Below are 14,525 nucleotides of genomic sequence, written 5' to 3'. Positions count from 1 at the left end.
TGAGAGAGTTGGGGTTGTTCCGCCTGGAGAAGAGAAGGCTTCGGGGAGACCTTATTGCAGCCTTTCAGTAGTTAAAGGGGGCTTATAAAAAAGATGGGGATAGACTTTTTAGTAGGGCCTATAGCAATAGGAGAAGGGCTAATGGTTTTAAACTAAAAGAGGGTAGATTCAGACTAGATATAAGATTATCTAGTTTTTTTATCTAAGATTATTATATATTCATCAGATTACACTGAGGGTGGTGAAGCACTGGCACAGGTTGCCCAGAGAGGTGGTGGATGCCCCATCCCTGGAAACATTCCAGGTCAGGTTGGACGGGGCTCTGAGCAACCTGATCTAGTGGAAGATGTCCCTGCTCATTGCAGGGGGGTTGGACTAGATGACCTTTAAAGGCCCCTTCAAACCCAAACCATTCTGTGATTCTATGATCTTCCATGCAGGATGTTCACCAGAAGCTCATGCCAAGCAAGATTTCAGTGGCCAGCAATGAGCTTAAGAAAAGCTTGGGATAATACAACCTAACCCCATAGTAATAACCCATAATTGCGGGTAGCCTCAAAGAAGTACACGGGCCCACCCTGCTGCTAGGGCTCAGCGGTGAGGCAGCACAACATGCTCTGAAAGCAGCTGAGCTGAAACTAATAACCCATCCTTTTCTGCAGTCTGACCTTCCCCCTTTGACTCCGAGATCCAACACACAGGGAAAAGAGGCCACAAGATGCCACAGTAGCACACAAACAATGCCTAAGCCTGATCCGAATGCCACTCTGCTGTGGGTACCACTAGCTAAATCCCACAGAAGCAACTGGAGAGATGGATCAGAAGCTGTACATCCATCCATCTAGGAGTCCAGCACAAACTGAGAGCTGCCAAGAATAAGACAAGCGCTATGATTGTATGTCTTCATTGAGGGGATGAATGAATGCACAAATGAAGTGCTGTGGGGAACTGTAAAGGCAATAAGACTATTCCTGCCACTGCATGTTTTCAAAGCAAGTGGAGATTTCCAGCTTAAAGGAGCTGTGCTCACACTTACAGTAGTTTATTCATTTTCTACTTGCTGTCTTGTTTTTCTTTTGCTCACACATGCTTACAGTCCCTTCACAAGAGACTGGAGAAAAAAAGTAACTGCAGTCTAAGCTACTTATTTCATACACTGTGAAAGAGTAGGACGTTGAAAGGAAGCAGAGTTTTTTGGCACACTCTAACCACCCTGAATACCTCTCCCAGAACTGGTAGAAATAGCAGGAGCTAAAATGTTTTGAGAGAATGATTCCAATGCAGAACTTTATCGGAGTGCTTTCACTGTATAGGTACTGTTTAGGTACCACTTCTACCTCTAATACTGAAATTTTTCAAGTCACAGACCTTCTGGGCTCTATCCACAGGCAAAATCTGACTCTGCATCAGTCCTTATTGCATCTCCATATATTTCTAGATTATTTCATAAGATCACTAACAATCTTGCTGGTTTATATGGTCTTTGGGGATAAAAATTCTGGCTTTGGACTTGTTTGGTAAAGTGCCACATATATTTATGGCACCATATAAATAATACATCATCCAGGGACTGCAACAGCGCAGTCATTCAGGCTTTCTGTGAAACATCTAAGAGTACTATTGTGGAATTAGCAATCAGGCATCAAGTATATAAAAATAACTGTTACCTAACCCTGATCTGCAGTGCCTAAGTATAATTCCACGTAGAACTTAGCAGCATGTGGTGGCACTAAAAACCTCTGAGCCGGTTTGCACAGGCCTCAGTCATTTGTGCCAGGAGCAAAGAGAATCAGGTTTCCGACGTGGTTCTGGTTTGCACAGGCCTCAGTCATTTGTGCCAGGAGCAAAGGTTTCCGATGTGCTGTTCTGCTTGGGAACCACCCATGCTTTCTCCTCCCCGTCTGGGGCAGCAGTACCGTACCTGTACTAACATGGCTCTCTGTGGCGCAGGGGTGCAAGGGCTGGAACTGCTGCCAGATCCCATCCTGGTGTGTGGCGTGGCTTCGTGCCCCAGCACCGCTGGCCACTGGAGGGAAGGCTGGATGCTGTCACTTTTCTTTTTTCGGTCCTCGGCCTGAGAAGGAGAAAAGCAGCAGCACGTTGCACACCGAGCCTTAGGCTTTGCAGCCTGGATGTTCTCCAATAGCAGCACAGTGCGCGTTGACTCTGATGGACCTCCCCATCGGGGACAGGTCAGCCCTGGCACAATATGAACCATTATTGCCTCTCCATTTGGAACCCTTCCTTTTCCATGAAGTTTCCAAACTGCAGCAAGGAAAAGGGCCTGAGCTGCCATCTACTGTATTCTAGGCCATCCCATTTGCTGCAGGCTGGGATTTTAGCTGGGAGGAATCATCTGCCTGTATTTACTTATCTTCAACGACATGCAGCCTGTTTTGCTGTGCATTTATTACCCCCTTCTACAACGCTGACATTACTGCATGGCGCTTTCTACTTTAAAACACTTTTAACACTCTATCTTTTGGTATGTTACCTGCACTATGGAAAAGACTGAAGAACATGATCTAGCAGGAATAAAGGTCTTTTTATTTCCTGAGGGTATTGCTCATTACAAAAATCTTTATCCTATGGTTTTGACCCCACTACTCTTTCCAGTTTCATTCAACATGACTAATTCCCATTCTCTAGCATAAATCTTTAGCATATCCTCCGATTCAGCAGCCTAGAAACAGCTCTACACAGTAAACTAGAGATTAATGCCATAAAAACACCCAGTTATCTGTGTCTGGGTGGGCATTCTTAATGGTATTTCTCACTATATCTGGATGTTTGTGCTTATGTCAGGAAGGTAAGCATATTCTTAACACAGGCTAGGAAACTGCTGAGGAGATGGAAAATAATTCCACTTAGTCTCACAGATCTCGACTGGGGAAAAAAAGAACACCAAAAAAAAACCCACCAAAAAAAAATTATTAAAACAAGCAACGCCAAATACCCAGATCTCGACTGGGGAAAAAAAGAACACCAAAAAAAAAACCCACCAAAAAAAAATTATTAAAACAAGCAACCACAGCCAAATACCATGAAATTCTAGCCCCAGTGAACTCGATCGTTATACTGTTCTTGAGGCCAGATTTTCATTACTTGCAACTCCTAATAATGAAAGGCAAATTCTACCATAAACAAGACAGAAAATGTAAAAGCTAGATATGATAATTTACCTACCACCTCTGTGCCCAAGGGGTGCTTGCATGCAATATATTATGATCCAGATGCAAACTCATGCAGCTGACACTCTGGGTTCCCAGAACTGATGCCAGCCCCTATCCAGGCACTGAGCTAGGATAGCCCCTATCCTAGCCCAAGCTAGGAGTCCTTGCCTCTCAGCTCATTAGCTCCGGTGCCAGTGGGACCAGATACAGCACGGAGTGAGCTCACATCTGCACACACCAGGGGAAACCCGCCCTGACCTGCCTGCGAGAGGATGAGTGCAATGGACAGGATGAGTGTCATTGGACAAGGAACTCCCAAGGAAGGGTTCTGTGGCCCCAAACGTTAAACTTGAGGCTTTGGAGGGCTTTAAGGTTTTTTGTTTGTTTGTTTTTAATGCCTCAGTGCAACAATAATTCTGGAGAGTTTTTGTATATTGTATATTTGGTCCTGCAAATGCCACTGAGCCCTAAAAAGTATGCAAACAAACTCGCTCTTGAGTAAGCTATCTCTATCCCCGTGTAGATCTGTCCCAACAGAGAAATTAGCATCTCTTCGACTAATAAACGGGAAAAGATCAACATTAACAAGAACAAATTCATTGAGTTATCACTGTTAAAAACAGTCAAAACTTTAAAGCATTTTTAAGTTGTTGTGAACAATTATGACTGCTGACATAATTACGAAATCTCAAACTTCAACCAAAAAATGCAACCCTGTACCACTAATTATGATTTTAGTGGAAGGATCTGTGACTTCCAAGAAGTTCTGAGATTAAATAAGTAATATTGTAAAATAATTTGTCCTTAAAACTAGTATATTATGGTAGCCATAACAACAACAGCCTCGTGCTGTGAACCTAAAAGGCAGGCAGCACTTTATCTGCAACTAGTGATATTTTATTTCACCACTGAATTAAAAGTTAACAGCGACTGCACACTAAGTTCCATAATACATTTCTTTCTGCTACAAAGGGGTCATTTACAAAACACGTGCCAAAACCAGAGATGAGTATTTAAGCTGACATTTTGCAGTTCTTTTGACTCCTAACTACAATGAAGTAGAAAAGAAAGTTAAATTAACTCAAGTGAGTTGCATTTTCTCCCCACCCACCGAAAGCCTAGCAAAGACAAAGCATTTCTATTGACTTTGATGTTGCGTATTTAGCAAAAGCAGCTTACTTCTCTGTCCACACCCAATTCACTCCCCAGCTGGAATAAGACCCAACCCTCTGCCATCAAACAAATACTGATTTCAAGAGGAGTTCACTCAAATTTCAGTAATGATTTGTTTAATCAGTCAATGCAGTAAAGCCTTTGGAGCTAAGGCATTTAGTTTTTTGACAGTGAAGTTGGACTTCAAACAGAATTATTCTCATGTTTTCACAAACTGCTACTCACACAAGGAGCTTAATATCTTTTGTTTTCCTGATTTTATATTGCTGCTTAGCTGTCTGCAGACTCTATTCAGTTATGAAAATTCATCATTTCAACACTCCTAGCAGTTTCATGTAACTGTTTATCAACATAGAAAATTTCAGCTAAGGGAACCAGTTGCAACATGCACGCACACATGCACACACACAAAGAGGTGACAAAGAGAGCACTTGTTTAAAGACTGCAGCAAGATATTAAGAAGCGGCGCTCTGCATTCCCCCTACGTACACATGCATGAGCTCTCCTCATGCCTTTGCTTGGGTATTTTGGGAAGATGCTTTGCCATGAATGCAGAGACCATCACATCCACTATTCTACTTAGACACAGCCACCCAAGGAGGCACCTGTGAGCTGCTGAGATTTTTGACATCAACCCAGACTTCAGTAACACAACAAATCGCACCAGCTGTAGAACTGGGCTCACAAGTTGGGATTGTATCAAAAAGAAAAATAAGTGTGCTAGGAATGATGGGATAACACACGTGAAATGGACCCGTAGCTTTTCACAATATGGTAACAGTAAGCAGAACAAGCTGGCGGGCAGAAATACTTTCAGAGTTAGCAAAAGAGTGAAATGGATTACAACTCTTAATCAAGGACTACATGTGGCTACCCCTGATCCTTCAAATCTTATCTACCTAAAATCCTGGGAGACAAAGAACAAGAAAAGGCATCACACCCTGACATTGGGGCACAGAGATCTGTGCTTGGGAGGCATGACTCCATTCTCTGTCTGGGTCAATTTTGTGAACGCTAAAATCAGGCAGAGACATCTGGTAAACTTCAGACGACACTACCTTAATTCATTCCTCTTTGGAAGACAAGGGAATGACACCTGGTTGACCAGAAGGACCTTGTTTCCCCATTCACCAGTCAAACCCTTCTCTGAACTCAAGTAGAAGAGACAGAGCAACCTTTCCTTTCCCTTATCCTCTACATTAATGGAAACCAAACGCTTTACCGTAGCATAAGTGTGTAGTAAGACACAGGTCAAGCTCCAGATTTAGGTTTAAAGATCAGTCTGTTCTCTGCTTCAGCATTACCACAGCACCACAAACTGCAGAGCACCAAAATGCTATATTGGCCGAGACGGTACCTCTTTGCTTGTGCTGCTTGATGGAGGATGCACTGCTGAATTTGAACTCTTGGAAGGCTCCTTCTTCTTCTGCTTGTGGTCATGCTGGAGAGACAGCAGCTGCGTCTGATCTTTGGGGAGAGTTCGATGCACCTTCCTGCTGTGCTGCACATCTTCCACTTTCTGAAAGCAAAGAGTGATGAACCTCAGAGAGAACAATGCCTTGGGGGACAACCAAGTTGACCACTGGAAATACTGGCTTTCCAAAGAACAAAGCGAGCACAGTTCCAGCAGGGCTGACACAAGAGCCACAACCCCGAGCAATAGGAAACATGAAGTGACCCCAAACACTCAGTGTTTGGCTTCTGAGACAGCACATCAGAAAACCATAGTTTTACTTTTTACTTTTCCTAAAACCAGAGGGCTTTAATCAAACACTCCATGCTTCTGTTTGATTACAAACCAGTTTGCTGCTGAAACATTATAAAAACATTGTGGCCAAGGTGCCAGACTTGACAATGAGACTTCAGCATTAAAATTAACCTCTGCTCCATTTTTATTTGTGAAAAAGAAATGGTCCTGGTTACAACCCGAACAGAAACCAGAGACTGGAGATTTAAGCTTAGGTCAAGCTGATGCTGGAAGCTTTCAGGGTAAAGATATTTTAAATCAGATTGAAGTGACTGAAGACTATTTCAGCATGGAGAAATGGCAGGGACAGAAGTGGGAGAGGCAGTGTCATTGCTGTAGATAAGGAGAATGACTCGGTAACATATACGTTAACTCGAAAGAAAGCTGAATCTGGGAACAAGAGGCAGTAAATGCATTAAAAAAGTCCTTCTCTGGTCTGTGACTCAGAGGATGGGAACAGCGTCAGGGAACTGAGAAAGACATCAGCTACAGGAACAGGGAGCTGCGAATTGCTGTCAGTAAACACTCTTTTCATACCTGCTTCTTTTCTGATTTCCTCTGTCCATCTACTATGAACCGTTCATCTTCCACAGCCCTTTTGTCTTCTTTACACCTCTCCTCTTTCCTCTGAACAGCCTTAGCCTCTGGCCACCTCTGCTCACACTCCTGCTGCCTTCGTAGCTCCTGCTCTCGCCTCTGATGCTGGAAGAGAGCCAGGGAATAACATTGCTTGTCTTACTTTACTTTTGTACCCACCAATTACTTATGCCAGTGTTCATTAATCACAAGGCCCATTTCCTGCTGTGCAGTCACTAACAGGGGATACCCGATGCACTGCGCAGCAGAAGCAGATAGCCACAAGCTGCCACCACAATGACTGCCAAACTTGAAGTGAAACCTTTGCCCTTTTGGCAGCCGAGGGCAGATTTGCCATTCGTTTAAGCAGGCATGCAAGATCTCTGTGATGGCTGGCAGCTAATCTAATGACAAATGTCTTCCTGTCATTTTGAGAAGGAAGGGTTTTTCCAGAGTCCCCCCAGTTTTGCTGGAGCAGCACTATGCTTCACAAATGCCAGCTCTGGAGTGTTTGCACAATGCTTGAATTTCATCAGATACTCATGAGAAGAGACACGTTGGTGATTTAGCAATGCCTCCAACACCATAGCGTGTCAGAGAGCTGAAAAGGCAGCAGCTATCTTGTAACATCTTAAAGAGAAGCAGGGCCAGGACTCTGGATCAGACAGACAGACACCAAATTGGGCAACGCACATGAGAAAGAAATCAGGATCTCTCATCCCATCTGCCTGGGCTTCCACTGCCAAACAAACTCAAGCAAAATGCCCTTCCTCTTCTGCTCCCAAAGCTCAGGGCAGGTGGTCAGCAGGAAAAGGACAGAGCCCATTTAAAATCATTTAAAATCATTGTGTTCAAAAGCGACACAGTTCTCCCAAGGCTAAAGACTACAGTCCAGGTTGTGCTGACAATTTAACACAGCCTTCTTGCCTTTCAAAGCCTACTCTCTACAGGCACTTTTTTATTTGTGATGAGACATGGAACAATAATACAAGCCAGTCCCTACATCCTCCAGCCTCCTCCTCTGCTCTTTCTGCTGCTCGATCCGTTTCTGCCGCTCTGTCAGCAGCTGCTTCTTGTATTTCTCCTGGTCCTTCAGCTGCTGCTGCTGGCGATGAGGGTCAGAACGGTTTTTGTTCTCCTGCTGCAGCCTCAGAAATTCACGGCGGAGAGTTGACTCCCCCGGAAGATTAACTATGGAGCTGAAACAAAGGGGAGGTTTCTACATGACTAAACATAACATTAAAGAGAGAATACAAGGTGCATTGGGAAGTGCTTGTTGTCCTGTGTTAGCAAATTAAGATATTCCGATAAATCTCGAGGACGCTGACTATGCATCCGCACTTACTGTGCTACAAAACAGCCTGAAGCTGATTATTGGGTCCTTCATGGGAGAGTTTCCTCCCTGTTGCAGGGGAACTAAGAAGCAGCTTATTACAGACATCTTATACTCAGCAGTTATATTTGAGGGCTACAAAACAGTTAAAGCTACCAGAAGGGATACAGGAGATAAGGGATTCAGAGCAAGTTAAGAAAGCCATTCTGGCTGAGGAGGGCTGTCTTCAATGAGCCCTTGGGCCGTCAAATTTTCTATTCCAGTAATAAAATTAACCTTGGTTCTCCTTCATCTTCATTCAGCTCATCATCTTCCTCCTCACTTCCACTGTAATCATAGTCCGTTTCTTCTAAAAAAGAGAACAATAAACAAACCCCAGTGAAGGATGCTGTTACTGAAGATAGGATCTTGGACTTTGTTTCTGAGCACTCAACCTGAACTACACGTAGCTCAGCCGGAATTTAAAAGCCACGGGTTGCACTGGGAGGCTGAGGGGAGGCAAGATAGCCACATACATAATTCAAAATCTAGATCAGATAATGTTTCAGGGCAGCCCCTTTACACACTCCCACCTTTTCCCTTGACTGACTGTACTGGTTTTGAAAAACTAACCTATTTCCATAATCTGAAATAAATTAGGCTAAACCCACAGAGAAATCCAATCCCCGTAACAACACCAGCAGAGGGGTTCTTCAGAAAGGACATAAAAGATTTGTAGCGCCCTTCTCTGCTGTTGTATAGCTGTTGTATGGCTAAGCTGAGGCCTTCAGTAAATCCAGGTTTCTTTTTGTATCAAAGTGAATAATTAAAAAAAGAAACAGGGATAATAAATTAATGCTAGTTTCAGCACAGCGATTCAGAAGAAGCTGACCCACACTTGTAAAGTTCTCTTCAAGACTAACATGAAGGCAGCTTTTAAGGGATAATTTCAAACTGGTCCTATTCTGCATTGCTGGCTCTATGGCATGCTAAAGTGGGACTTAATTTGTTTTCGAAGTCACTATTTTGAAGTATATAGTCTGGCAATTTCACACTGTTCTCCCTTTCAGGGGAGCTTTGATTAAAAATAGCACTTTTCAGGTCAAAACATAACTATCTATCAAGAAGTGATTGTTATCATTGCATTTCCCTCCCCCCCAAAAGGCATTTGTGAGAAACTCTGACTTGCTATCTCTCCATTCGAATGTGCTTTGAGATTCATAGCTGAAAGAGGTGGCAGAATTTGCAACTACTATTGGAGTCAGTAAATCTACATTGCAACAGCAATTTCATTTTAGGCACAAATATTCCTGTTGTCAAATCAATACTTGGAGTTTATAAGTCACTTTCCAACTGTATAGTGCTTTCCGAGTTTGCCCTCATAGTCACTGGTCTTCACAGTGCCCCTGCCAGTACAAAATATACAGAAGAGGAAGAGGGGAGAGAGGGCAGGGAAAACCGGTGGTCAATAGGCTACAGCTCGCTCTCCACTTTGCACAGCCCGTAGTCTGCTGAGCACTGGCATTTACACAAGTATCATCCCCGCTCCAGCACTGCTTCTTCCAGGTTTTGCTCCGAAGAGTAAGGCTAGCATTTGGAACAAACTCAGATTCTCTCTTTTTCTTCAGCCACCCTGTGAAGGAGATGATCCATTATACCCATTTGTGTTTTGCTGGAGCTTGGAGGCCTTCTCGAGGTCTCTTTTGTGCACTCCACTGCAAAACGCTTAAAGAGCACTTCTGCCCCCCAAAGAACTCACAAGCTAAAATTATATGGAGATACAACAGGTAAATTAAATGGATCAGGGACAGACAGATGAACTAAGAGACTGGGAAATGCTCATTGAGTACTACTTAGATACTCAATAAAGTGTGCACCTAGACTTTACTTGGACTCCTCGCTCACGTTAGCATTAGGGTTGCTCTCAGTGAATCAGGGTCAGTCAGGCTCCAAAGACTTTAGCACTTAAACACCATTAAGGACCTGGGCTTTGGCAAAGAGATCTTCAAAATGGCCCCACCGCTATCAAAGACAACATTTCTCACAGTTTTCCTGGTTCTAGTATTTCAGTTGCATCTGCCTTGTACTCTGCTGCCAAAATTGGAAGAGGACCTACTCTCTGCAGTGACTTTTAGTTTGTTTTTGCCACGGTACCCTTTTCTCCTTTTTTCTTCCTGGTCCTGTCCAGGTGGTCTTTCAACATGATGCGCACTTGCCGTTCATTCTGCATGTCTCGGATGAAAGAATGCTTAAGCAAGGTTTCAGTGGACGGACGATGCAAGTAATTTTTTACCAGGCAGCTTTCAACAAAGTTTAGGAATTTCTTTGACCTGAAAAAGATATAAAAGTGGAGGAAAACATTAATCCTTTTCAACTTGTGCGCCAAGCACTACCCTTGAGTGATGGAAAGCACTAACTTTGCAAGGTTTCCTTTTGCACCGGAACTGCGTGAGACAATTTGAGTTTTGCCACCAGTGTGCCTCCGGAGAGCAGCACAGCGCTGAGGGCGAATGATGGGGAGCTCCACCTCGACCGCCCTCTCAGTGGACTTACCCTGAATTTACATCCAGATCAACAAAACCACCATCTGGCCAATGCAACTCTTTCAAAAATGCCCTTACCCTTTTGATATGGTGAAGATTTTCTCTATACACTTCATTCAAAAGACAAACTAATTCTCTGTAGGCCACAGTGACTGCCATTAGCCCCGCAATGTCCGTGCAGTCTTCTGACAAAGCACTGACCCCAAGCAGCCCATCTAAGTCTGCCTATACTGCAATTTCAGCCACCCATGCCAAACTTCAGCAACTGCAACGACTGCCGCAGTTTAGGCAGAGTTCAAAAGGAAGATGTTGCTTCCCAGAGGTAAACTACATCTGCGCCTGTGGCTTAACCCAGCACTAGAAACAGCCTAGGAAAGACCTCATAGGTCACTGTAGGATTTAACAAGATCATTGTCTCTGGACAAGAGAGCTCAAAATCCTCCTAAGCCCAATGCAGCAAAAATACAGTTTTTACACATCTCTTTACCATTTTCTGGATTTCAACTTTGGGGGCGGGTTCCGTGGGATGAGGAAGAGCGCTCTCATGGGGTGCATGTCACACAGGGCTGCAAAGGAAACCACAAGCTATTGAAGGGTGCATGCCTGTGTCCCTCCCACAGCCTGACCACACTGACCCAGCCGGGACAGGAGCCTGGTTCTCCCAACAGAGAGAAGCAGTCCTCCACAAACACTCCCACTTCCAACAGCACAGCATCCGCCGCAGAACCGCACTGTTAGTCAACGAAATTCACACTACAGCCAAGAAATAAAGTCTCTGAGTACACAGAAATCTTTCATGACAATATGCTGTTGTTGCCAGTTAAAAGAGATTTGGAAGAGAGGCTGCATGGTAGGAACAAGTACAACTTTCTTCATATTTTTTATATATAAGGCTTCAGAAGGACATAAAATAGTTCACCTTTCTAATACACCAAAGGGCGTTTTCGCATGAATAGAAGTTAAAGTTGGGATTGAAATACTTATCTAGTTTATTACGCCTGGCTTTTGGTTCAGATAAATGATAAGCTAAATTTTAACCAAACTCTTAGCTACCTCGTTCATGGCATAAGAGAAAATGCAGGATGAAGAAAACCTGATGCGAAGCGGAGAGCTCATAGACTGCGTCACTGGAACAGAGCGTAATGACTAAGCACACATTTCATCTATTCTGTGTTTCGGGAGTGTGAGCACCGTTATTAAACAATCTGCAACAGATTCTACTCATGCATTCAGACGCTGGTTTCTCTCCAGCCCAATGTATTTCTTTTTAGTGTTACTGTTGTGGAAAGTTGAAGCGACAAAAAGCTCTGCAGAAAGTAAATACCATCACATCTCATCCATCCCAGGCATTTTGTATGGAATTATGAGTGTGCGCTATCTGTCACAGAGAAATATCGAGGGTCAGAGGTCTTCCTTCACAAAACAGAGCTACTGAATGACAACTGATAGGAACTATATGGAGGCTGATTCCTTATGATATACAGGTGTTCAGCAGTGATTCTCGTAACAGGAATGGACTTACAGCATTACAGAACTAGTAAAAGTGAGAAGACTGTGGTCTGGTAAAGCCTTCACTGCCTTCTATTAATTTCTCTGCCTGCATCCACCTGCCGTCGTTTCTCATATCTGGGTTCTGTTTTCGAGTTTTTCCTTTGTATTTTCAATAGCATGTGATACCGTGGGGACGGGGGGCAGAAGTCCGCCAGTTCTGGGACCCTAGCTATGGGTCCCAGACACTGTTGTACTACAGTAAACAAAACACAATGCAACAGAATACAATCCATAGCATTTCCCTGCCAAAACTAGTGAAAATATTAAATACAAGTGGCATGAGGAATTAGCATGCAAAGCTACAAAGTCTCTCTTGAAGAAAACTCCCCACAGACTCGTGTCTCGGGACTAAGCTTCAGCTAGACTGAAGCACGGTGTCTAGAAGTGCTCCTGAACTCCAGCTGGCTCCTGAGCGCTGCTAAAAACCAAGTCTGACGGGAGAAGAGCCAAGTGTGTTTTTTCAAAACACAGCCTACGTGCTCTCAAGCTCAGGCCAGAGTATAATTTATTTCATCTCCTGTGCTCTCAGCAGTGACCGGATACCTCATCACATCACATCTGCTTCGCAGGTGCTGGGGCAAAGCAACCGGTCCTCCGCAGAAACAACAATGCACAAGGTCTTTGCATCCACTTTGCTGCAGCCACCGATCTCTGCCCGACGGCTGCGAGAGGCTAACCAGAGGAGCGAGGGGGACAGCTGGCAGGCGAGGGCAGGCCGTAAAACTATGGCAATCTGCTGTCAGGTTGGGAATGTGGCCATGGACCGAAGCCATTGCGTGAGCAAATACAGTATTCATCCCAAAACCTGTGAGAATCAAGTCAGTCCCAGAGTAAAAATATAACCTTTAGGCCTAGCTTCTGCCACTGCCATATTTTTTGCAGTGACCTAAACCCAAAGCCGCTCTTGTCAATTTTTTCTGCTAACATGTCAATCCCTTCAGCTTAGCTGTACCCGCAGGCAGTGATCAAAGTGATGCTAACAAGAGCTCTAAGAAAAAAATTTTTGTTTCCCTAGGAAATGAAGGCAAGGAATCAAAATATAGACTTAAAGGGTCTAAAAGGAAGAGGAAAACAAAAGAGCCCAAATGAGAAAAAGTCACAGATTATTTTTAACCAGAACCAGAATTTAGTACATCTGTGCATTAGCCAAGCATGAGTCATTTTAACACAGAACATGTTCACAAAGCATAGACACCCCCACCTTTATACCAAATCACTTACGAGGCGCTCCTTCGGCCATTTCAATAGCAGTGATTCCCAGAGACCATAGGTCACTCTGCAGGAAAAGAAACATTGCACATTGCAACTTGCAGCATTCAAGCTTTTTTTTGTTCTGTTTTCTTTTGCGGTTTTGGTTTTGGGTTTTTTTTTGTTTTTACAGTTTCCCTAGATTTCTCCTGGATCGGATCATTTTAGTTGGAGTGACATACATTCTGCTCCCTCCCATTCCCTACTGAGCTTTTAGGAAATGTGCTAATAGCCAGAAGCTTCCCATTTCCCATGCAACTCTGAACAGCTGACTCATCATGTCAGCCAGCAGCCAGCCCCAAAATGCAGACCTTCTGCATTCAAAAAACAAGAGCCAGAATATAGCAGGCACTGTTTAAATATAGGTCTTAAATCTTTTAAACTGTTTCATGAGGCAGTGAGACACAGCAGTGCCTCACGCCCCTCTCCTGGCCAAAAAAATTCTTGGTCTTAATGCTTATTTCAGAGCAGTCATTGCTGAGTTTCTACACTGATGGAACAGAAATTATGGTCAGGCCTCGGGGTCTGACTTCTTCTGTCTACAAAGTCTCCAGTCACATGTTTTTGGGCACATGAAGGGAGAGCACATCATGCAGTCAGACTTATGCCGCAGTATATGTTCAGCTCAGCTCAGTTAACTTAGAGCGGAGTTTCCTTTATCAGCTTATCTGGATGCTAAAGGCCAGGTTTTGATCATGGAAGGTAAACCTGAAACACTACCAGTGACTGTAAAAACTTTCCACTTGATTAATCATGTGCATTATTTTACTATTTTTTGTGTCTAAATGTAGCCAAATGAGAGGCACGTGGCCAAACCAACATGCAGGGCTTCTCTAAAACTATCTTTTAAAAAGGGAGCAAGAGAAGACAAACCTTCAATGATTAGAAGCAATATGCCATTACATGAACAGCAGCTCATGCCCAGCCTGGCACTCTAACTAAATTTGACTTTATCAACAGAGCCTTCTCAGTCCAGCTGCTCTGAACTGCTTTACGCAAGCTGAAAACCAGTTCGCATCATCGTTTGTGGAGGGATTTGACAACAAAACTGGTGGGAATTTAATAGATTCACGATCCGGACGTGTTATTAAGTAAATGACTGAAAACTAGAAAAGTCTTCTAGGGGTAGTACCGCAGGTTTGGGGACAATGGGAGAAACAGCCAGGCTACAAAGAATTTTGGTTTGGAGTTTCAAAGCACGA

General features: G+C 43.8%; 1 protein-coding gene across 1 annotated transcript in view; it reads right to left on the bottom strand.

Annotated features, from left to right (window-relative positions):
* The window catches only part of NRK (Nik related kinase), a 108,269-nt gene that overhangs the window by 46,288 nt on the left and 47,456 nt on the right, over positions 1–14,525 (bottom strand). The window contains exons 9-16 of the mRNA XM_009275378.1: positions 13,297–13,351; positions 11,012–11,090; positions 10,136–10,311; positions 8,279–8,351; positions 7,673–7,868; positions 6,631–6,795; positions 5,704–5,865; positions 1,922–2,074 (exon numbers count right to left, since the gene is read on the bottom strand). Of these exons, the coding sequence (XP_009273653.1) occupies positions 1,922–2,074; positions 5,704–5,865; positions 6,631–6,795; positions 7,673–7,868; positions 8,279–8,351; positions 10,136–10,311; positions 11,012–11,090; positions 13,297–13,351 (1,059 nt within the window). The remainder of the gene's footprint in view (positions 1–1,921; positions 2,075–5,703; positions 5,866–6,630; positions 6,796–7,672; positions 7,869–8,278; positions 8,352–10,135; positions 10,312–11,011; positions 11,091–13,296; positions 13,352–14,525) is intronic.

The sequence above is a fragment of the Aptenodytes forsteri genome, unplaced genomic scaffold, assembly GCF_000699145.1.
Source record: "Aptenodytes forsteri isolate BGI_AS27 unplaced genomic scaffold, ASM69914v1 Scaffold143, whole genome shotgun sequence".
NCBI classification, from domain to species: domain Eukaryota; kingdom Metazoa; phylum Chordata; class Aves; order Sphenisciformes; family Spheniscidae; genus Aptenodytes; species Aptenodytes forsteri.
This window is presented reverse-complemented; position numbering and strand designations above follow the sequence as displayed.